General features: G+C 48.5%; 1 protein-coding gene and 1 long non-coding RNA gene across 6 annotated transcripts in view; both read left to right on the top strand.

The window, feature by feature from the left end:
* Positions 1-11,987: 11,987 nt before the first annotated feature.
* LOC108350128 (uncharacterized) lies at positions 11,988-18,946 on the top strand. 4 transcript variants are annotated; one of them, XR_015678353.1, is made up of 3 exons: positions 11,988-12,320; positions 17,002-17,189; positions 18,748-18,946. It is a non-coding gene; the product is annotated as an uncharacterized LOC108350128 (long non-coding RNA). The 4 variants fall into 4 exon arrangements; XR_015678355.1 differs by lacking the exon at positions 11,988-12,320 and adding an exon at positions 15,218-16,340; XR_015678356.1 differs by lacking the exon at positions 11,988-12,320 and adding an exon at positions 15,229-15,488.
* Positions 18,947-20,576: 1,630 nt separating this feature from the next.
* Positions 20,577-21,862, top strand: part of LOC147996593 (uncharacterized) — a 28,985-nt gene continuing 27,699 nt past the window's right edge. The window contains exon 1 of one of the 2 annotated variants that reach the window (XR_015672645.1): positions 20,577-20,989. Coding sequence is in view for 1 of the 2 variants with exons in the window: in XM_087638154.1 (XP_087494280.1) it covers positions 20,918-20,989 (72 nt within the window). In the remaining variant the exon portion in view is untranslated. The remainder of the gene's footprint in view (positions 20,990-21,862) is intronic. The other variant, XM_087638154.1, reaches the window with a different exon arrangement.

Raw genomic sequence — 21,862 nt, 5'->3', positions numbered from 1 at the left:
AAAAATTTCCAAAGCAAATGATGTATTTCTTTGTTCAAACTAAAAAAAAAAATCAATGCATGTTTATAATTATGACCTAAGCTATGTTAAATATAAAACCTGAAAGGCTCAATTAGATGATTTTTTTTGCCTCATAATTTTCAAGTTCATATCTCCCCACCCCTCTCCTGCTTATTATAAAATGGAGCCATTGGAATGTTTTCCTATGAAGTGACCTGTTCAAGAATTAAATAATGGAGACTTTCTGCTGGGAACACCAGGGTCTATACGATCCTCTTTGCATATGGACAGCCAGCTAGCGAGCTTCACAGAGGCCAGGACCCCGGTAGGACATGTAACATACATTCGGAGAGTCACTGAAGGAAATCTCTAGAACAAAGAAAACCTCAGCTTCCTTCCAGACCGCTTTACATCCCTTGCATTTTTCATTGCCTTTCTTTGCATCTCTTTGCTTAGAAAGCAAACAGTGCCCTGTCACGGGAAATACTAAGCCCTTGTCACTCCTGCTGCCCGAAGTTGCCTGACCCCCTCACACTTTGTGTGTCTCCGGCTCTGACAACCAGATGCCAATCCCAAAAGGGAGCAGGGGATGTGGGTGGCAGAGTGAGAGACGTGGGGAGGGGTGAGGGAGTACTAGGATTCTAAGGGAGGCCGAGTCCCGTCCTGCCTGGGCACCTGCCTCCCTGTAGAGCCTTCTCTGGGACCCTCTTGCCTTCTCTAGGGCAGGATGGAAAAGGGTGGTTGCCCCCTGTGTCTCTGGAGCCACCTCGTTGCCACTGTCACTCATTCCTAGGTGTAAGCCATCCTACTTGCTCTGTTCCAGTGACTGGCGCCTTCCTATCAAATCTGCAAGTGCCCTACCTTTCTCCCTCTAACACCAGCCCACTCCTGATGACCCCATCTAAGTTGGTGTTTCCCCCGCTTGGGTTAGAATGAGGTGGGGGAAAGCTCTTTGCTTTAGAGCATAGTCTAAACCACTAGCTCCATCTAATTAACATTGGTACTTCCGGGATCTAAAGAGAAGGCAAGGATTGCATAGGATGGCCAAGAATGCAAGGGACCGTGCATGTTGTCTTAGGAGGTGGGTGTACAAGTCCTTTTTTACCTTGGTGCCAGATAATCTTACTACTAGGTTGGTATATTTAACCCTTGGGACTGTCCTTTATTGAAGGAAGGGAGGAAAGAAGGAAGAAGGAGGGGGCAGTGGTTTGTGGGCCAGGTGATCCTGCACTAGCCTGTGTCTGCCAGGGGCATTCAACCTGTTGACATTGTGACCATGGCACTGTCATTTACAATGTGTGTGGCTGACTCACAGCTCTCTTGGGATGTGTGTGGCCTGTGGGTACAGGTTGACACATCTTAATTCGGTCCTTGTTTAGAAACAGCTGACACTGTGTTCATTAAGTAGGGCCTCTATGAGGACCTGGGGACCTCCCACTCTCTCCAGCTCTCTGGGGACTCTGAGACTGTCTCGGACTCCAGATGTCGATACATGCAGTGGATGGATTCTCGTCCCTGCCGGTGTGGCATCCAAAGAAGGACAGAAGAGTCCTTGAATCTCTTTGAAGGCGTGTTCAATCCCTGCTTCCTTCAAGAGGCACCAGCCATGAAACTCCACCAGGGGATGTCCTTAGCTGCTGTTTCTTTCTGTGCTGTTTTAGTTTGAGCCCTGGATGCCACCTCAGGATGAAGTTATAGCATCTCTTACATCATGAACAGCATCTCCCTCCCCCTTTTGAAGCAACGTCTCACTCTTGAGTTCTGGGAGTACATATGAGTACCACCACACCTGACTGACAGAATTTCACCACCCCTCTGTTGTGTGTGTGTGTGTGTGTGTGTGTGTGTGTGTGTGTGTGTGTGTGTGTACCAGAAGTCAATGTTGGGTATCTTCCTCAGTCCTCGGTTGCTCCCCATCTTTTCTCCTTTCCCGCTTCCTGCTCCCTCCTCCCTTCTCGAGACAGAGTCTCATGTAGGCCAGGCTTGCTTGACATTTGCTTGGTAGCTATGGGTGACCTTGAACTCCTGATCCTCCTATATCCACACCATTGGTGCTGGGATTCTAAATGCGCTCCCCTTCCCAGTTTAGTGTATAGTAGGGATTGAATCTAGGACTTCAAGAATTCTTGACAAGCATTCTACCATTGAGCTATACCCCCAACCTTCCTCTTTAATTACTGAGACAGAATCTCTCACTGAACCTGGAGCTCTGATCTAGCTAGACTGGCTGGCCCATGAGATCCGAGGACTCCCTGTTTCCTCCTCCCAGTGCTGGTGTTACAGGTGTGTGCCACCGGGCACGGCTTTTTATTTGGGTACTTGTATGAGCAATCTCCCCAACTCAGGACTTCACGTTTGAATCTCAAAACATAAACACCCGAATGAATCTTGGGCACTTTAGTTTCTTTCGGACAGCCTTCCTTTGGGACGGAAGTTCCTCATAGTCATGTGTTGTATGGAGAGCCATGATGTAGCAGACACCAATGAGTGTGTCATTGAAAGCATTATCGCCACACAAGTGAGTGCAAGATGCTGCCTTCCCCTCCTGCAAAGAGAGACCCGTGCTGGGAAAAGCAGGATCTCCCCTCCATGAACCCACAACCGCAGGCACGGAACCTCAGTGTTTCCCATTTTGTTCCATTTTTGTTCAAGTCTAAGTGTCTCAGCCCCCTCAGCCCAGCCCAGGTAGACGCCCTTGCCTTTTGTAACCACGGTTACTTGGCAGTTTCACCTTTCCACGAGCATTTTATCTGGAAAGGAATCGTTGCATGTTCTGAGCAGTTAAGTTTATCCAACACACAAATCTCTTAAAACCCATGCCCTTAAATATTTGTGGTCCTGTGGGATGTGACCAGCGTCAGGGATGGCAGAGTTGAAGGCACTCTGGGTCAGTCTGCTTTCTTTATATCGTCTCCAAACACTTTAGGTTTGGCAAAACCAGTCTTGTGTCTTGCCAAGCCCCTGTGCCTGCAATTTGTAAACCTCTGTGTATTTTCAGGGAAATGTAGTCCATGTGTTTCTGATTGATTTACACTTAACTCATCTAAACGTTGCTCTGCTGGTGTTATTTGATGTCCAAAGGGCCTTAGAGACTGTTTACATCTGTCTAAGCTGCGCCCACCCCATGCCCCAGACTCAGGAAGATCTGTTTTGCCAAGAATAAACTAAGTTGAACCACCCTACTGCCCCTCCTGTCTGTCTATATCCCCCAAGTTTGGAGTAGACTCAGGTTGAATCTGAAATAAAGATCTAAAGAAGCTATGTTTGAAGTTGACCAAACACTACTGCATACTTCTTATGGAGTCCAAGGCATCCCTGCCGGGAGCCACACCAATGCTGACACCAGCTCCTGGGGGCAGCTTTCTAGCCCAACCCTTTCCCTCTTAGTTCTGTTCTCAGCTGTGACTGGCCAGTGACCTGCTTGCAATTGTCTCTTCCCATAGGACTCTGTCACTCAGAAGAATGGAATAGATTTTCTACAGTGAACAAAGAGATCCGGTTCTCCTGCCAGATTGGTGATAACATCTTGTCAAGCAAGACTGCGGTTCTCAAACAAAACAAAAGCACTCTTCAGTGAGTGCTCTACACCACTGAGCCCTAATTTTAGGTAGTTTGCATTTGCCTTGCAAACGAACCCCCAAATTACTAAACCACAACCATTTAAAGCCATCCAGCCCAGTGCCAGAAGGATTGGGTGCACATGGGGGAGTGAGCGCACTGCTCCGCCATGGTGGACGTGGGTAGTCAGGCTGCTTGCATTCAGATGGTGCTTGTAGCTCTGAAAACAGAGCACGACTGGGTACGGACACACTGCATCTCTGTCATGACCATGGAGGGGAAAGAACCTAGGTGGGGGCTGAGGAGAGCAAAAGTCAACCTTACTTAGAGTGGATGTGATTGAGACAAAGAACGAAGTGACTTGCCATTGACTTCTCGGTGCTTGGGTTCCCCTCAGGTGTTGATTTCATGTGTCTGTTGCTTTATAGACCCGGAAAGGTATTGGGAAACATGTACTCAGCGGAGGGAATCTTGAGGCATTTAATGGGGGAGGAAGGTAGAGTGGTCCCTGATGCATCACAGCAAAGGGGATAAGAACAAAAGACAACCAGGGGCCACTATCATGGGGTTAAGGGTTTCTGTTTCTATATTTAATTCCTTTCTATTCACATTAAATTTAAAAAGGCTTTTTATTTATTCATCGAGTGTGTGTGTGTGTGTGTGTGTGTGAGAGAGAGAGAGAGAGAGAGAAAGAGAGAGAGAGAGAGAGAGAGAGAGAGAGAGAGAGAGAGAGAGAGTGCTCCTCTCGGGTGCTTGCACTTCATGGCATGCCTATGGAGGCCAGAGGTCAAATTTCAGGAGATGGGTTTCTTTTTCCACCATGTCGGGCCTAGGGATTGAACCAGAGTCATCAGGCTTGGCGGCAAGAACCATTGCTCAAGGAACCATCTTGCTAGCCACAGACAAATGTTCCTCAGTATTAATTGTTTGGTTTTAATTATTTCCTGGCAGACTAAGAAAGAGATCTGTGTTTATTCTGTGGACTCCTCTAGTGACCTGGAGGGGTTAGAGACTTGAAGTGGGCACTGGGCCATCCAGGACAATGGATGTGACAAGAAGCTAGGAGGGCCAGCCTCTGCTCTGTGGATGAGACTTAGGAATCCTCAGCCCTACATATGTAGGCTTCTCTGTATATATCCAGGCCTTTGAGCCTTTGGGGGAGAGCCAGGCTGTGGAACACTGGGCTACTGACATCTCCTTGTTAGCTCTTGCTATGGCCCATGAGCAACATTAGCAACACTTATGTAGGGCCCGGACATGGGTGATCTGACACGAGATACCCTGAGTTGAACCAGGGGATAGGCAAGCTACTTTTCTAAACCCCATGAGACAATGGGCTTGTCAACATCCATAAGGGATCAGCGTGGTTCCTGGGCCGGTCCACAAAGGATGTGTTACATCCTTTGCCCTGGCTGTACTCTGAGCACGTGTTTGTGTGAGGCTAGAGGCATGCACTGAGGCCACGGAGTAGTGACTGTCAGTGGGAGCTGAGCTGTCATTTGCTACTTCAAATCTCCTTGGGCTCTGAGGAGAAACTTCTCATGTTACAGTGGCTCCTGAGGTCCAGTTTTGTTATTGTCTTTTTTGCTTTAAGTTGTGCTTTTTGTTTTTGAATTATGGTAAAATGCACCTTTTTATACAATGCACCGTCTTAGACATCCTGGTATGTGGAGTTCAGTTGCATTAAATACAATGTTACTGCTGTTGGCCAATACCTACCTATCCAGAATGGTTCTCTTCTCAAACTGGGAATTGGTATCTTCCCCTAAGGTGCCTGGGTAGTGGATTGGTCTGATGCTGCTTGTATTCTAATGCTAAATACTGGTTACTCAAGATATGATTCTCTCTCTGTCTCTCTGTCTCTCTGTCTCTCTCTCTCTTTCTCTCTCTCTCTCTCTCTGTGTGTGTCTTTCTCTGCTAACTTGGGGCAGTTGACCCTATTCCAAACTGAGGTCCATGGTATGCCATCCCTCTGCAGAATTCCTACTGTGACAGAAGAAATTGGAGATCTCCATACTTCCAAGCTTGGGCAAACCTCTGGCTTGATTCCCAGAGGGCACCAGAAGCTTTGAAGTCTGAAGGTCCACCTACACTTGCTCCATTCCCTGGTGGGCGTGAGAAAGCCAGTTCTAAAGCCAGGCACTGGGCTCATGTCGCATCCTCAGCCCTCTCTGCCGGTTCTCCTTTTTGTACTTTAAGGCCATGGTATTTGCTTCTCAGTGCAAGATGTATCCTCACGTGCTCATGTGATGCCATGTGAGCCTTCTCCCCAACTGAACTGGACAATAAAAGACTAGAGCCTGTGATTGGGCACTGGAGAGAGAAAGGTGGGACTGGAAATTCGGAAGAGGGGGTTGCAGGTAGAGAGAGAGAGAGAGATGAGAGGGGGAAGATGGAGGAGAAGGAAGCAGCCATGGACCAGAACTGATTGGCCAGGAGAAACAGCAAGTAACAAGGGGCCTCATAGCTGGGGAATGAGTTAGAATAGCCCTAGATTGGCCCAATCTAGACATATGGCTTATAAATAAAGTATCTGGATTGTGTGTCATTTATACAGGCTGACTACGGTTGAAATTTCTTACTGCGGCCCCAGCCTCCACGGCCACTCCTATACTTTCTGTCTCTGAGTCTGACTGTTCTAGATGCCCTGTGCAGGTGGCAACACACAGTAATTGTCAGTTGGCTTATTTTATGGTCCTGCCATATTTTTACCTTATGACCACCGAGCCCTCTCTGGTGATGAGTCAGATGTTTCCCTCCCCAACATTCTTAGTTCAAAACCGCAGCGAGAAAACAAAACTGAATTTGTGCCTTATCTGAAACAAACACGGGGGCAGTCTTGCTCCTCACTCCCTAGTCTGTGTAAAGCTGGCATTCTCCTTTTAGCTTCTAACTACCCATAATTTCTTACACAGTCCGTTCTGCATGGCCTCTCCAAAGCCTCGTAATAAAGGAGGGTGTACGATCCTTAGGGGATTGGATCCAGTGCTTGGGAAAGTGGTTCTCAAAGCCAGTGGCATGCTCACCCATGCTGGGGTCATCATGACCACCAGGCTCACTGTTGTTGGCTCAGGCAGTAGATACCATCATGAGCTAGCTAGTCTTTTCTTCCAGAGGCCTCTCTCCCCTATGAGGTTGCTGCCTTAGTTAGGACTACTGCTGTGAAGAGACACCATGACCAAGGCAACTTACAGAAGAAAGCATTGAACTGGGGGCTTGCTTACAGTTTTAGAGGCCGAGTCCAGGGTCATCGTGGCGGGGAATGTATCAGCAGGCTGAAGCAGTAGGTAAGAACTTAACAGCCTGACCTACAAGTTGAAGGCAGAGAGAGAGACACACAGAAAGAGACAGACAGAGAGAGAGAGAGAGAGAGAGAGAGAGAGAGAGAGAGAGAGAGAGAGAGAAAGAGGAGTGGGGGGAGAGAGGGCTAGCCTAGAAAGGGCTTTTGAAACCACAAAGCCCACCCCTAATGACACACCTCCTCCAAGAAGGCCACACCTCCTAATCTTTCTCAAAACAACTCACCAACTAGAGACCAAGTCTTTTATTTGAGCCTTTGGGGTCATTCTCCTTCCAACCACCACTATTCCTGGTGTGGAAACCCATAAACTTTTCTTACCTGATGTGTACTGATCTAAACTATTAAGTCTCTAAAACCATTAAGGGACCCGTGGGTCCTTTGGGGATACCACACATCCAACACCTGCTCTCACAACAGGAGACACAGAACGTGTGAGGGCACACCAGGGTCGAGGACAGAGTTCTAGTTGGGAGGAGCGGCTTGAGCGAGACAGCAGCCCAAACTATTTAAAATTTAAACCCAATGCTAAGCAAGCAAGAATCCAAGTTATTTTTCTTGGAGCCATTCTTCCGCATGGGGAGTTTGGTGGTGACTTTAGGTCCTGAGGAGCCTTTAGCCATGAACCTGGGGTGTTGGATGTGTAGCAGGGCTTTCTGGGTCTTCTCCTTCCAATCCTCCCTCTGCTGTCTAACTCCTCTGCTTCGTTCAGTCCTCGGTCACAGAGGACAGACAGATCTGGGGCCTGTAAGTGTTGCATTGGTCATTTGCAGTCAGAAGACCCGAAAACTGTCACCATCAGCGTGTGGGCTCTTTTACCACTCTCTCTCCCATTCTTCCTTGTACTGCTGACACCTTTCTTTCAGAACTGGCAGATAATGGGGTGAGGTAACCACACACTTAATGACCCAATGCGACAGTGATTAAGACAGAGACCAACTGAGTGGTCTACCTTATCCACTGAGAATGTGGCTGGTGCCCAGTTCTTCTACATCAGCTCTGTGAGTCTCCACCTAATGGTTAAAAAAAAAAAAAAAAAAAAAAAAAAAAAGAAAGCCCAAAGCATTAGTGCTGAAGGATCCCAAAATGTGGTCAGGATTAGTGGCTCTGAAATCTGGCTGCGCACGAAGAGCTTCGAATGACATTTAATTTTGATTGCTTTGGTGCTTTTGAGACAGGGTGGTCCTTTGTAACTCAGGCTGGCCTGATTCGTGATCCTCCTGCCTCAGTTTCCTTAGTGCTAGGGTGGCAGTCATGGGTCACACCAGGCATGGCTTGACAGACCGTTTCAAGTGGAGGCTGAAGAGTCTATTTTTAGGTAGCTTTCCTAGTGGTTTGGCATTGTTCATGGCGGGTGTTTGGGTGAGCCCCGGTCTCGACATCTCTCGCCATACCGAGAAGGTTTTTCTGGTGTTCCAGGGAGGTGTCGACACATCTGTGTTTACAGACTTCAGCCAGGACTCCACCCAACTATGGAGCCCTCCCGGAGTCTGATCTCCGTTTACAGTTTACTGCCGTGTGCTTCACTCTGCAAAGATTGGGACTGATTAGCCCAACCCCGCGCGCGCATGCGTCCCCCGCAGCTTCTGGGTCTCCTACCTCCCCTGTTCCTATCACCTACATCCTCTTGCTATTCTTCCTCTTGCTATTCTTCGAGGCTCGTGTTTTCTGCGACTCTGACTCTGGCTCTTCACCCCTTCCCCACTTTCTCCCATCTGGAGTCTCGGTTTATTTTTCTTCCTGCCTAACTACTTCTAATATACTAAGTCAATAAACAGATTCTCTGTGGTTACATATGGCAAACAGCTGAGATTTACAGTCGAGAGTAAAATTTCCTCGTTTGGGTAAAAAAAAAACAAAAAAAAAAACAAACCAAACCCGTCATTTCACAGATTTTAAAAGTGGTCATTCTGATCTCCAGGGCAAATAAGAGTGTTTTATAACCTTTCACAAAAGCTTATGCCTTGATTAAATTTTTATTATGAATTATTAATTAAACCAAGGAAATGCAGAGGCCCAAACCTTTGCTTAAATTTGCTCCAGATTGAGACACAAACCAAAGGCGGCGAGAAACCCTGAAGGGAGGTTTAATGGTGAGCAGCACATACGAGCTACCCCAGCACTTTCATCCGCCGAGAGGCTCCAAACCAGCCATGTAAATGAGGCCACGTGCCCAGCCAGAGCGGAGCTGGAAAGGGGCCGGGAGGAAACAGGACTCCTCAGCCTCAGCTGCGCTCTTCCTGGCCTGTGTGTCCTCGCTCTATGGAGTACCCGACATCTAGACACTCGGGTTGGGGTCTGCGTGTGGGTTCCGTGGAGCGTTAGGCCTGCCCGTATAGACTCCTGAGCTTTTCACTTTGAGCGACGCTGTGAGTAGGCAGGGCATAGACAGCAGGAGAGAAGAAAATCAGCTTGGTGTCTTGGAAGGTGAGCCACAGGCCAAGCGGGGTTGGGTACCGCTCTCCAGGCAAGTGATTGAGGCCACAGGGCCATCCAGTGTGGTTCCATCGGTTACTAGGAGGCAAGGGCGTGAAGAAATGTGGACGTACAGCTCCCACACCCTTTGCGGTTCCCTTCAGGCTCGCTTGGGGGTCAACAGAACAAACAGGGATGAGGAAGGAGATGGCTCTGAGTTCTCCCAATAAGGGAGTCTCTTCTTTTTTTGAACACTGAGGAAGGGGTTGGCAGCCTGGACTTCAAAGGAGAGATGCTGGCCACTGAGAAGCTCTCGAAGGCTAATGAGGTGGTTCGATGGGTAAAGGCACTTGCTGTACAAACTTGCTGAAGTGGGTTCAATTCCTGTATCCCACGATAAACATACACACACACACACACACACACACACACACGGGGGCGGGGGCAGACAGACAGACAGAATCAAAAAGCTGTCAGTAACTAAGGGATGAGAATAAATCGAGTATTACCTCACAGTGATAGCAAGTACTTACTATCTGTAGACATATCTCTTTGGTACCCACATCCCTGGGATGGGCTGCAACAAATTCTCCTGAGGGAGACATGGAGACTGGGTCTCCGGTTTGTCCCTTAAGGCATCCTCCAAAGCCCAGGTGCTAAAGGCTTGGGTCCTGCTTGGAGTCATTGGGAGGTGGCAGGAACTTTAAGAGACCAGGTCTAGTGGGAGACCTTCACTGGGGTGCACCCTTAAAAGGTGCTTGTGGGAACCCAGCCTCTCGCTCCCTCTTTCTTCTTGCTAGCCATCGTAACAGCAGTATTGCTCCATCTCACTTGACAAAATCTAGAGTCACCTGAGAGAAGGGCTCAACAAGCCCTCAGTGGAAAAAAATACCTCCATAAGATCCGGCTGTAGGGCATTTTCTTAATTAGTGATTGATAGGGCAGGCCCAGCCCATTGGAGGTGGTGCTATCCCTGGGCTGGTGGTCTTCAGTTCTATAATGAAGCCGGCTGAGCACGCCTAACTAAGCGGCACCCCTCCATGGCCTCTGCTTCAGCTCCTGCCTCCAGGTTCCTGACCAGTTGGAGTTCCTGCTCCCTCATGGTTTCTCTCAATAGAGACGACTCTGACTGTGTAAGCAAAACAATCCCTTTCCTCCCCAAGTTGCTTTTGGTTGTGGTGTTTCATCACTAACCTAATTAGGCCACCTACCATGATGTGCTACCCTAAGCCCAAAGAGGGCCAAGCAAACACGGACCCGAGACTCCCAAACTATGAGTCAAAACAGATTTCTCTTTATAAGTTGGTTATCTTAGGTTTTTGTTACAGTAACAGAAGGCTGACTGACTCAACAGGTCTTGAGAAATGAATGGGTGGGAGATGGGAGTCTGGGAGTACAAGGCCGTTGATGGCTCATGGGTAGCACGGCCAAGGAGGACGCCAACGGAGCAGGTGTCTGCCCAAAGAGAAGAAAGAACTTTCTAGGCAGGGCACAGAGGCTCATGCCTTTAACCCTAGCATTTGGGAGGAGGCAGGAGGATCTCTGTGATTCCAAGGACAGCCTGGTCTACAGATGAAGTTCCAGGCCACCCAGGGCTGTGTAGTGAGACCCTGTCTAAAAATCAAAGGGAAAGGAAGGAAGGAAGGAAGGAAGGAAGGAAGGAAGGAAGGAGAGAAAGAGAAAGGGAAGGAAGGAGGGCAGGAAGGTAGGGGAAGGGAGAGGAGGGAAGGGAGAGGAGGGAAGGGAGAGGAGGGAAGGGAGAGGAGGGAAGGGAAAGGAAGGGGAGGGAAGGGAAGGGAAGGGAAGGGGAGAGAAGGGGAGAGAAGGGGAGAGAAGGGGAGAGAAGGGAAGGGAAGGGAAGGGAAGGGAAGGGAAGGGAAGGGAAGGGAAGGGAAGGGAAGGGGAGAGAAGGGAAGGGAAGGGAAGGGAAGGGATGAGTTTTCTGAGATGTGATCCGTCTTTGCTTCTGTGCTAACTTCTCCCCTCCTCCCCTCCTCTGGCCTCTTTACGTTCAGCAGGAATAGAAGACTAATGCTGCTGCCTGTCTTCTATGACATTCAAAAATGAACTTCAAAACTGGGTATAGTGGCTCCTGACTTAATCCTAGTACTTGGAAGGCAAAGGTGGAAAAATCAGAAGTTCCAAATCAGCCTTGTTTATTTAGTGAATTTGAGGCCAGCCTGGGCTACATACAACCCTTTTTTAAAAAAATTGTATTTTTAAGGAAGTAAGGGGTGGCCATTTAACCCTTTGGCTGTGGACAGCCCCTTCAGGACTCTGCACTTCTGAGCTGACTTCTCATCAGGGCTGTACCTAGCAGGAAGCTGACTTCCATGACCTCAGCAGACAAGAGGGTAAAGAACTTTCTACCTGCCCTAGGAAGCGAATATCCCCCAGGTCCCCCATTATCCTTAGCGTTCCCTAGCCGTGCCCAAGAGATTCCTCATGGAGACCGCATTTGTTTGTAGCTTTCCTGTATTGAAGTCAGTGCTTGGGGCGGATTGGCAACACCGCTTCTGTGCGCGACATCACATAAATGAGTTGTAAGAACCCTGTAAAGATAAGAGGGATGGTAGAAAGGATGAAGAGGGCCGTTTCCTTTCTAGTGTCTGCCGTGAATCACAGCCAAAAAGGAAGACAGAAAACAGACCCAGCGTGGGGGGAGGGACAGAGCTGCCGTAGGGGCGGGGCTCGGAACCCTTCAATAGCGTTGCCAAGAGGCTGGGTAGAGTGGGAAGTGGGAGGCAGTAGGGCTGCCCTAAAGGGTGGGGTCGTGGGCTAGCCTTGGCTGGCATCTAGTTTTGTAACTGATTACATACACTGTGTGAATCTGTCAGCACTGGAACCCACTCAGTTCGCCAGACCTAATTAATCCCTACTGTGAGTCCAGGAGCAGCTTGGAGCTGAGAGGAGTGATGAGAACCCATCCGCCCCCAGTAAACGGATGACCTCAACCCTGGAGGACGCTGTCCAGGAAAATCCCTCTTTTCCTTCTCCTCATCCCCGAATTGAAAATAAGGGCAGAGACTCCTACTTGGGACTTCTTGAGGTAGAAGGGTCTGTTTAGAGAATCCTCTCTCGTTGCTCTTGAACTTTGAAAGTTCTTTCCGTAGCTGGGCTACTGGGCCTCCAAAGTTGCCCTGAAGGGCTTTAAAAATAATGGGATGGTGTCGAGACAGGGTTTGGGAGTAGTTGGACTGTAAGTTTTGGTTGCTACCTTGTATGTGAGACATGTCTAACTCATTTGACCGAGGGCGAGGCAATAGGTCCAGAAGGTCTTAGTAAATCCTCGGTTTACTTACTGGCTTGTCTGATGCCTTGGGGAGGCTAACTGTAGGGTTTACCAGGGAGAGAAGTTACAGGCGAGCAAGGCCCACTTCGAACCCTTGGCTCACCCCCACTTCCTTCTTTCAGAGGCGGCCGTTGCTGGACAATATGACCCTAGAAGGGCGAGATCAACTGCCTCAGATAGGAAAACTTTATCTCTGAGGCTATTGCAAACGTGCTCCATCTGCTACTGTCCAGATCCGAACTGGCAGCCAGATAAACTGCTGTGTTTATCAAGTCTAAACAATTGTCAGAGTGCAATTAGGCCGGGAGGCCACTGGCTCTGGATAAGCAATGCCTACAGATGGACTTTGCTGAGGACCCAGTGCTGCTGCTGGGGACACCATGCTATCGCTACCCCCTAACACGCTCCGAGTCTCCTTTTTTCCCTGCCCTAAATTTTAAAGGGGATTTGATGTCCTAACACATTGGTTTTGGCGTTCTTTGCCCATAGTGGGAAATAAAACCCAGTAGCTTTTATAGGTGGATAAATCCTTTTTAAAGGCCCCTTTGTTATCACTGTGGGGTTTGTGTGCACTAAAACTGAGTTTTAAGGGAACGATGAAACCCTATAATCACAGTTTGCTATTTCTGGAAGGGACCCCTTCCTGGTATAGACAGAGAATCGCAGCCCAGAGTGCCTGGGACTTGTCAGAGGAACATGTTTGTGAACTTTGGGCAGATGTGGGTTGGGAGCTTGGCGTGGCCACCGACCTGGGCCTGACCTTGGATAAACTCCTGGAGCCACTGCTTCCTCTTCTGTTCAGGGAAATCCACAATCTGAACCTCACAGCTTTGCTAGGAGAGAGGAACACAATTTCCCTCGGTCAAGGTCACACAGATAACCACGCAGGGCCAACACCAGGACTCTGGAAGCACATTCTAGCTCCCCGGTTTCATTCTTTCCATTTTAGGGTCTTCTCTTATCTCCTGTTTTCCCATCAAACAAAGCGAAATTGTCCTTTGTCCCTAAGTTCAGCTTGCCTCATATGCTATACCTCCAGATGGTCTGAGGCACAGTTCTACTCAGGGACTCGTGTTTATATGATGACAGCATCTATATTTTTTTTTCTAGATGAATTAATACACTTGCCATTGTATTGAGGGAAAACCAGACATCACCTCATGGTCTCAGAAAGGGAGCGTCATTTTTCCTGTACCTTCTGGCAAATGTGCTACTTAGATTTAGTGGCAGCAGGAGAGGTTTTACATGGGCATTTGCCTAGCTGAAGGGTGTTATTGGTCCACAGCCAGGAAACACCCCGTTCCTACCCCAACCTGCCTCATGACATTAGAGACTGGGGTTCTTTCTGACTCAGGTCCCAGGACTGGACTGAATTTGAAGTCTTCGCCTGGACGTCCTCTGAGCCTTGAACACTAGGTGGCGCCACAGGAACATTTGAGACGCGTTGGCCACTGGCTAGGACGCGCGTGGCTCTGGGAAATCCTTTGGTTTTCCACCAGCTGCCTCTACCGGATCCCTCCATCCGATGGCTCCTCCATGTGTTGCACTGTGGGGAGAGGGGGAATTCGCCCTGTTGCTGCGGCCCAGCATTTGAAGCACCAATGAAGCTCTTTTGTCCTCCGTTACCTCTCTTCCTGCTGGAGTCGCTTCCTGCCCCGTTATTAATTACTCATTTGCTTTGAGTGGCATCAGCAGAAGGGGTTGAGTGTGAGCAGGAGGCTGTCAAAGCCTAGAGTTCTTCCACTCTCATACCCCAGAGCTCCTAGCCCACAAGAGCCTACCTGGGACGGTGCTGTGGTAAAGGGTGACAGCAGCCCCGTTGCCACTAGCTTCAGGGACTGTGTCCCACCCCTCCTTGAGGCCCCGTACACCCCTTGGAGTCGGACTTCTCAAGTTTCTGTTCACTTCGGTTCTCTTTCCTGGAACTGCGGATTTCCTGTTACATTTCAAATCACAAGGTGGTTTCTCCGCCTGTTGTCCCCTTGCCTTCCTGTTTGCATCGCCATAGCCTTTGCCCCATTCGGGCAGCTATTTAGACTCCTGAGCCCACAGACTCTGTCCCTGCCCTCTACTACAGGGCTTCTACTCTCCACCATTGGTCCTCTACCCCGCCCCGTTGGAACCCAGACCCCTACCACGTTGATCCTATAGGTCACCATTGTGGTTTTTTGCCAGGACACCTCCCTGCAGAGTGCTAATGGGGATGCAGTGGGGATGTTCCCCAACCCACGCCATGTTGCCTTGTCCTTTGTATTCTGGAGAACCTGACCATGAATTCTGGGGTGGTTGGTCCTTTCCTGGCTCCTTTAAGCTGAAAGCACACAAGGGTAGGTACACTTGTCAGGCTGTCGAAATGGTAGCAACTTGACTTCAGAACAGGTTCTCCTCCCCATACCCCCCTTGAAAATCTTCTGGATATTATGACATTTGTCATTTTGATAGAATTCCGGCTCGCGTCTGTACAGATCACAACGGGCCAATAAAATTCCACATGGGAGAGGTTTATTGGGGGCGACGGAGACAAAGAGGGGGGAGGAAGAAGGGGAGAGGGGCAAGAAGTGTCTGCTTGTTATTTAAACTGTGACGTAACCATTTGCAGGTAAAGTGGGAGCTAAACCAAATGGATGCTGGGAATGTTTGGCCATTGCCATGGCAACAGATGCGGGTGGCATCACCATCGGTTCCTGATACTAACATCTGTGCCTAGAGCAGGGCTGAGCGTTGCTGTTAGGTGGGACCATAGGCCCAGCGACGTAATTCCAACATGCACTTTTGACTGTGAGATCGAAGTCATGATAGGCAGAGCATGAACGGTTGAGCCGTCAGAAGAGAAGGAGAGAAAGAAGGAAGGGCTCCAAGATCAGGGGTTCCACGTGGCCTCTGCTCCATCCTCTGCTGCAGCAGGGCTGGAAGATGCTGAACAAGGTTTTTAGTGTCCTCAGCCTCAGTTCCCTGCCACTACCTAGCTCAGGAAGTGCGGTCTGCACTAAAGTACCCTGGTGGCAAATCAAAAGGACTCAGCGAACAGTACCAGTTACTACCTAGTCTAAACCCCTGGTCTAAGCCTTTTACCAAACTGCAGAAATCGAAAGATACGTTTTATAGACTGTGTTTTATATTCAACCCCCAGGGTGGAAGACAGGGAATCCCAGGGCTCTCAGAGAGGAAGTGGCCATGCACAGGAGATAAACCATAAGACACTGGGCACATTGGCCTCCTTATTCCCGAGATGAAGTTTTATCCAGATCCTTGCCTTCCGAAATGTTCTGAGATACCAGATGCTATTTGCAGTGTCATACCACTAGAATGACTCTGCCTGTGGCCATACGTTCTGTTCCTACCTTGGCCTTCTATGGAAATCAGTGCAATGAGTAAAGGTTTCACGGTGGGAGATCTGGTCAACCATTCTTTGGCCAAACCCCACAAACTCCTTTACCTAGAAAAGCCTCTACTGCCGAAAAGAAGGGTCTACCTAAATTCCCGGTTTCTTCTGCAGCTTTGTCAGTGTGCTATAAGGCAATGCCTGCTTTTGATTTAAGACTCTAAATAGCAGGACTAGAATGCAGCTCAGTGCTGCCCTGTCAGCCTAGCAGGTTTGATCTTCAGAGCTGCCAGGAGGGGCCTCACCTTCAAATGCTACCGGGAGCCTAGCTAGTCCGAGGATGAAGTCAGTGGACTTGATTGAATCTCCACTGGGATCCTTCCTGAGATGGGCAAACCCGTTGTCAGCTTGGAACTGTGAACACCGATGTAGCTTCTGAGAGCTGCCTGCCTCAGGTGGACAAAGATGGCTCTCATGGCACATTTGTGTCCCCTATCCTCTGGTCCTTGGGACATGTATTAATGCTGCGAATGAGACTGAGGTAGCAAGAAAAGCCACAGATTATTAATACCTTGCTTGAGGACGTCTTCTCTGCTTGCTAGCCAGCTTTAAGCAGCATTATTAAAACCGGCTTGATTATTTTGAGACGGTGGCCCAATTAGACGCTATATACTCCTTCCCTGTGTGTGTTTATACATAGCGCTTCAGATAAAATACATATTTATAAGTATGCACGTGTGTGTGTGTGTGTGTGAGTGTGTACGCGCTTAGCAATTTAATTACCTGGGCTAAGTTGCTAGAAGTACATGGAAGTGAGCCCCCTTTTCAGGGGCTAGATTCAGAGTAGAGGACACCCCAGAAGGGGACGGTGCTTCTCCGTGACTTCACAGCGGAAGTCCAGAGCCCTACCTCACTGTCAAGAGGCAGCATCTTTGGCACAAGCTGATTCTGACCTCTGCTGTGTGCTGAGAATGTCCCTTTTATGTTGAGCTGTGCGGGTTGGGGAGCACTGGGGCAAGTGTCCTTGTCTTAGCTCCGGAGAGACATGGACTTCAGGCTTTTGTTTCTGGAGCTGGTTGTCTAGCCTTCCTAATGAGCAAATATGTTCTCTTTAAGGAAACAAACAAACAAAGTAAAAGCACCAATTCATCTGGATTTTCTTCATTTGTCTTAAATACAAACAAACAAAAGGAGAGTGGTTATTTCTGCACCAACTATTTCCAACGCAAGTTGCCTCATCGCTCGGGGTGTTTGGATAGTGCTTGTCACCACAGGACCACAGGGCCAGTTCCAACTGTTACTCAGTAAGGCTTTTTCCCTTCCAAAATTCCCAATGTTCCTTTAAGGCCCATTTAGCTGTGGGTTTTGTTTATTCTCCCGGCAATCAGCATTTAAAATAAGGCAGACAAGCATTTTTTTCTGGGCCATAAATCCCTGCCGGCCAGCCTCCACCTGCACACCTGAAACCAGTGTGTCCAATTGAATTTCTGGGTAACCTAGAGCCTCTTCGGAGACCTGCCCCCTCGGTCTATCAGGCTGGGAACAGGGAACTTGAGCAGCGTAAATGCAATTTTAAGAATTGCTAATGACGCTAGAAATCTGCAATGCAATTAGCGTCACTGGATTTGGCGCTCCTCCGAAGGCACAAACCTCCTTGTCACACTGCGGTGGTAGAAGAGGCGAGCGGGAGGATCCACGTATGCCCGGGCCCACCCCTTCATGCCGAGACTGAAGCGAGAGCCTTGGTTCCCTCTCCTCCTCTTGTGTAGCTGTTGACTTCTTTGTCTCTTATCTGGGTCGTGAGGTGCGGGGGGGTTAGATGGGGGGGGGTTGATTGTAACCTTCGATATCCAGTAGAACCACTCTGTTATCTAGGAAATTGGGGCCCACTTTGTGAGCTATTTTGCTCCCTAGGATTCTAGTACAACCTCGAATCCTCCTGTTCTGGACCAGTAATTTTGGCAGGGGTTCAATGTCATCTCTCTCCCACCACCATTACTCACCACGGCTTTCTGTCTGTCTGTCTGTCTATCTGTCTGTCTGTCTATCTGTCTGTCTGTCTTGCTGTCTCTCCCCGCCTCTGATTTCCTTGTCTTCTTCATGCTTCACAGGTGAGAAGAGCAGAAAATATCCCATGCAATTGGGGGCAATTGGGGGTGGGGTATGAATGTGAATTATTGGATTAAAAAAAACCTTACTTTTTCATAGGAAAATTATTTTTGCTTCCTGGAAAAATAACAGGGGCCAAGCATGTAAATCCTGTTAGCTGCCTAAAAGACTGCCAAACGCCACAGATGATCTTGGTGGGTCTGTTTAATTCAGCAAAGGTTTCTACTCTGGGGATCTTCTTTCAAATACTGAGGCCCAAATCAGAAGCTCATAGAGGGGAGCTGTTCTTCCAAGATTCCAGATGTGTCTGTGAGACAACACGTTACAGGCCAAATTGATTTCACCCTTGGGAGACTGGAGATTTTTCAAAGTTACGTCTGGGAAGGCGGCTAATGCAATTCCCCATTAGTACATTAAAGTGTGCCCTTATTAATTCAAACATAAAGGCAACAAAATAAGCTGTTAAATTTAAAATATAATACATATATAATGAGGAGAATGTGTGAAAGCCTTATTCAAATGAAAATACAGGAGTGTTTGAACTACTGAGGTATCTTTTGTATTGAGTTATGAGCATATGTAATAGATTTAATTATTAATTTCTCCATTGTTCTACGCATACAGACAGGGTTCAAGGCACAGTCATTCTCTGGCTTTCATAGATCTAATTTGTATAATTATTGCCTGAATAAAGAATTGCTCCGATTCCTAGCTCTCTTTCTTTCTTTTTCCCTCTTCTAAATACCGCTTCAGTGTTGCATTCCAAAAGGCAAGCACCTGCCACTTCTTCAAAGTCAGCTGATCATTCGAGATGATGGACGGCGAGGCCGCCGATGACGTCTCCTTTCAAGTCTCTTTGTCTAAGTGAATTATCGTGCGTCCTTTTAATTTTATTGAACAAATTACATTTGTCAAGGTCTATCTTTGTAAATAAATGATAACTAGAGACACATGGATGCGTATTTCTGTTGTTCAAGGGCTCTCGTTCCATTTCTGGAAGCCAGATGAACAGGGAACAAAGGAGAAACTTTCCTCTAAAAGCAATTATCTTTCTGCATTTCCCATCAGGATAATTATATTGCAGAGAATTTTAAGGAGCTGCAGAAGTAGAATTGAATGCTTAAAACTGTGTTTGCCGAATTGCTATGCAAAAGTTGAACAGGCTGTGAGGGATCAGACAAAATAGTATCTCTCTCCTGGCCACATTTCCCTAAGTTCAGAGAGTGCCTCAAGGACGGAGGCGGTGTGGGGTGACCTCGGCCACGGTTTAGGGGTTCTGTGTTTCTGGTACAGAATCTGTAATGACATTTCTGAATCCTGAGGGCTGTTGGCAAGGTGACTGGGAACGCAGACAATAAAACCACCTACTTCCAGTTTATTTGGAAGGCTTCTGATTTGCTGATTTTGCTCTGCCCGGAAGAGAAACCTACTAGCTTATTAAGTAATCTATGAATGAGGGTGGAGTGAGGAGGGAACTGTTTACGAGTGGTGTGGTAGCACTTACTCTACCCCCTGAAGCAAACCAGCGGCTGACTCGGAGAGCTATCGAGCGTGGTTTGTGTGGCTGCTCTGTCAATAAGGCATGTCAGCCAGCGTCATTTCTTCATCACCGGCTTCTCCACAATTTACTGAACTGGAGCTAAAAAGTAAATTGTACTATCTTATCAGCGATGCCTCAGACGTAGTGTGTGTGTGTGTGTGTGTGTGTGTGTGTGTGTGCGTGCGTGCGTGCGTGCACGTGTGTGAGCGTGTGCACATGTGCACTTAGGTATCTTTCCTTAGGGTATACAATTAATATACAATTAATTAATTAATTTAGAGACAAGGTCTTCTCTGGGCTTGGAGTTCACAAGTAGGCTAGGTAGGTGACCCCCAATGGTCTTTCTCCACCCCCCCACCACCATGGCTGCAATCCTTCTTGCCAATCTTTTAAGAATGTCCGAATTGACATTTTGGGATGGAGATGGGTGTTAGTGCGAGGCAACTGTAGAGAACACCAGGACTGTAGCCGGTCTAGTGGTGTGGACATTGAACTTCTAGGCAACTGATGGACTAACCTTGTAAGCTAGAGCTCCTGAGAAAAAGAAATGCAGAACCAAGGGTGACCTTGTATCTTCAAGGAGAAATGGGCGAGCGGGTGAATCAAAACCCTGGAAACGGGATCCTGAGTTTCAGTAGGAGGCTGTATGGGGCAGGGGGCAGTGCAAGGGCCAGCGGTGGGGTCTCGGTTACAAGATGAAGAGTCTGACCTGGGAGATCAAATGACCTGCATTTAGATACTGTGACTGTCGGGACCAATGTTGGGGTTTCAATCTCCGCTCATGCCCGAGAGAGCACACCAAGCCAACATGGAAACGTGGAGAGGTTTAATGAGAGAAGAAGAGGAGAGGAGAGGAAAGGTCGGCCATGAGCATGTGGAGGGAAGGGAGCGGGGAGTAGAGAGAAGGGACAGGGAAGAGAAGAGAGCAAAGAGAGAGCAAAAGAGCAGGAGAGAGGTAAGAGAGAATGTGGAGGGAGCAAGCAGCCCCTTATATAGTGTCAGGCATAGCTTGCTGTTGCCAGGCAACTGTGGGGGTGGAGCTTAGACAGAATATCAACAGTGAGTAAAGCCATAAATCTCTGACTGAGACATTGGTCTCCAACAGGAATGGTAGAGGGAAGACCCCTGCCCTGGGATTGCACTGCTAAAGCTTCATGAATGTGTGGAAGGGGGAGCCAAGCTTATTCTCCTGAGGAAACAGTCTGGTGGTTTTTTTGCTGTTTCTTGTTGCCGTTTCCCTGTGTTTTCGGCAGCATCAGGAATAAGCTTCAACCCAGCGAATCGAGAATGGGCAAGGGCAGTGATACGACCACGGAAGAAGGCGAAGCTTGAGTTGATGTCCAACAAAAGTGGGGACAGGGAAAGGATAGTAGAAGTGAGAATATGGCAGACCAGTGGCAGAGAGAGACGGGCATCTTGAGGAGCTACTCATGCTTCAAGATGGCCAGGAAGAAGGTAAGGATGACCAGGAAGGGAGGAGAAAACAGTGGGAATCAGCCTATGTCAGGTGAGAAGGGCTGGGGGGGGGGGTTAACCTAGAAATCTCCACCTTCTATACTCAGCTACACAGCGAGGCTGAGCCCAGACTGGTACACGTGACCACAGGGTGATGCTAAGGAGTCCCATAGGGCCGTGGCCTGACCTCAATCACCGTAGCAGCCACAGCTGGTTACTGGGGACCAGAGCCAAGTGGACACAGGGGTGCTTATTCAAAAGCCACGAAGAGGGTCTTTCAGAGGTTTAAGAATGAAGTAGGCATGGAGGAGCATACCCGTGGTCTGTGCAATACTTTCTTACGAATGCCAACCCCTATTCTGTCATGGAACCCACAGAGGTGGTTATAGACACGGTTGGTGCCACACTTTAAGGTGGGTAAATAGCTCAGAGAGGCCAGGTCTCCCCCTAAATTACTGTAGGCAGACGACTTGGAACTCAACCTAAGGCATTTGATTTCACCCTACTATGACTGCTTTCATTTAACCCACATCCTGTATGGGTGCTAGAGACATATTAGTAAAGGAGTCAGATGGATCCTGCCTTCTCATGGAGCACAGACCTGGGTAGAGGCTAGGTATGAAGCTAAACCAGATGTTCCTTTAGGGTCAAGGGCTGGTGGGACATATGTCTATCCTGCTGGCTTTCTCTGTCTGAATGTCTGAGGTTCACCCACCGGACAACTCATAGCGTGTTTGTTTGGTTGTGAGACAGGGTCTCACAATGTAGCCCTTGCTGGTCTGAAACTCATCATGTAGAACTGAAATCCTCCTGTCTCTGCTCCAGATGCTGGGGTTAAAGGCATGTGTTGTCATCCCTGGCGTCACCTCATGT

The sequence above is a fragment of the Rattus norvegicus genome, chromosome 2 (assembly GCF_021556685.1).
Source record: "Rattus norvegicus strain SHRSP/BbbUtx chromosome 2, alternate assembly SHRSP_T2T, whole genome shotgun sequence".
NCBI classification, from domain to species: domain Eukaryota; kingdom Metazoa; phylum Chordata; class Mammalia; order Rodentia; family Muridae; genus Rattus; species Rattus norvegicus.
Note: the sequence above shows the minus strand (reverse complement) of the source record. Positions and strands in the feature narration are given on the sequence as shown.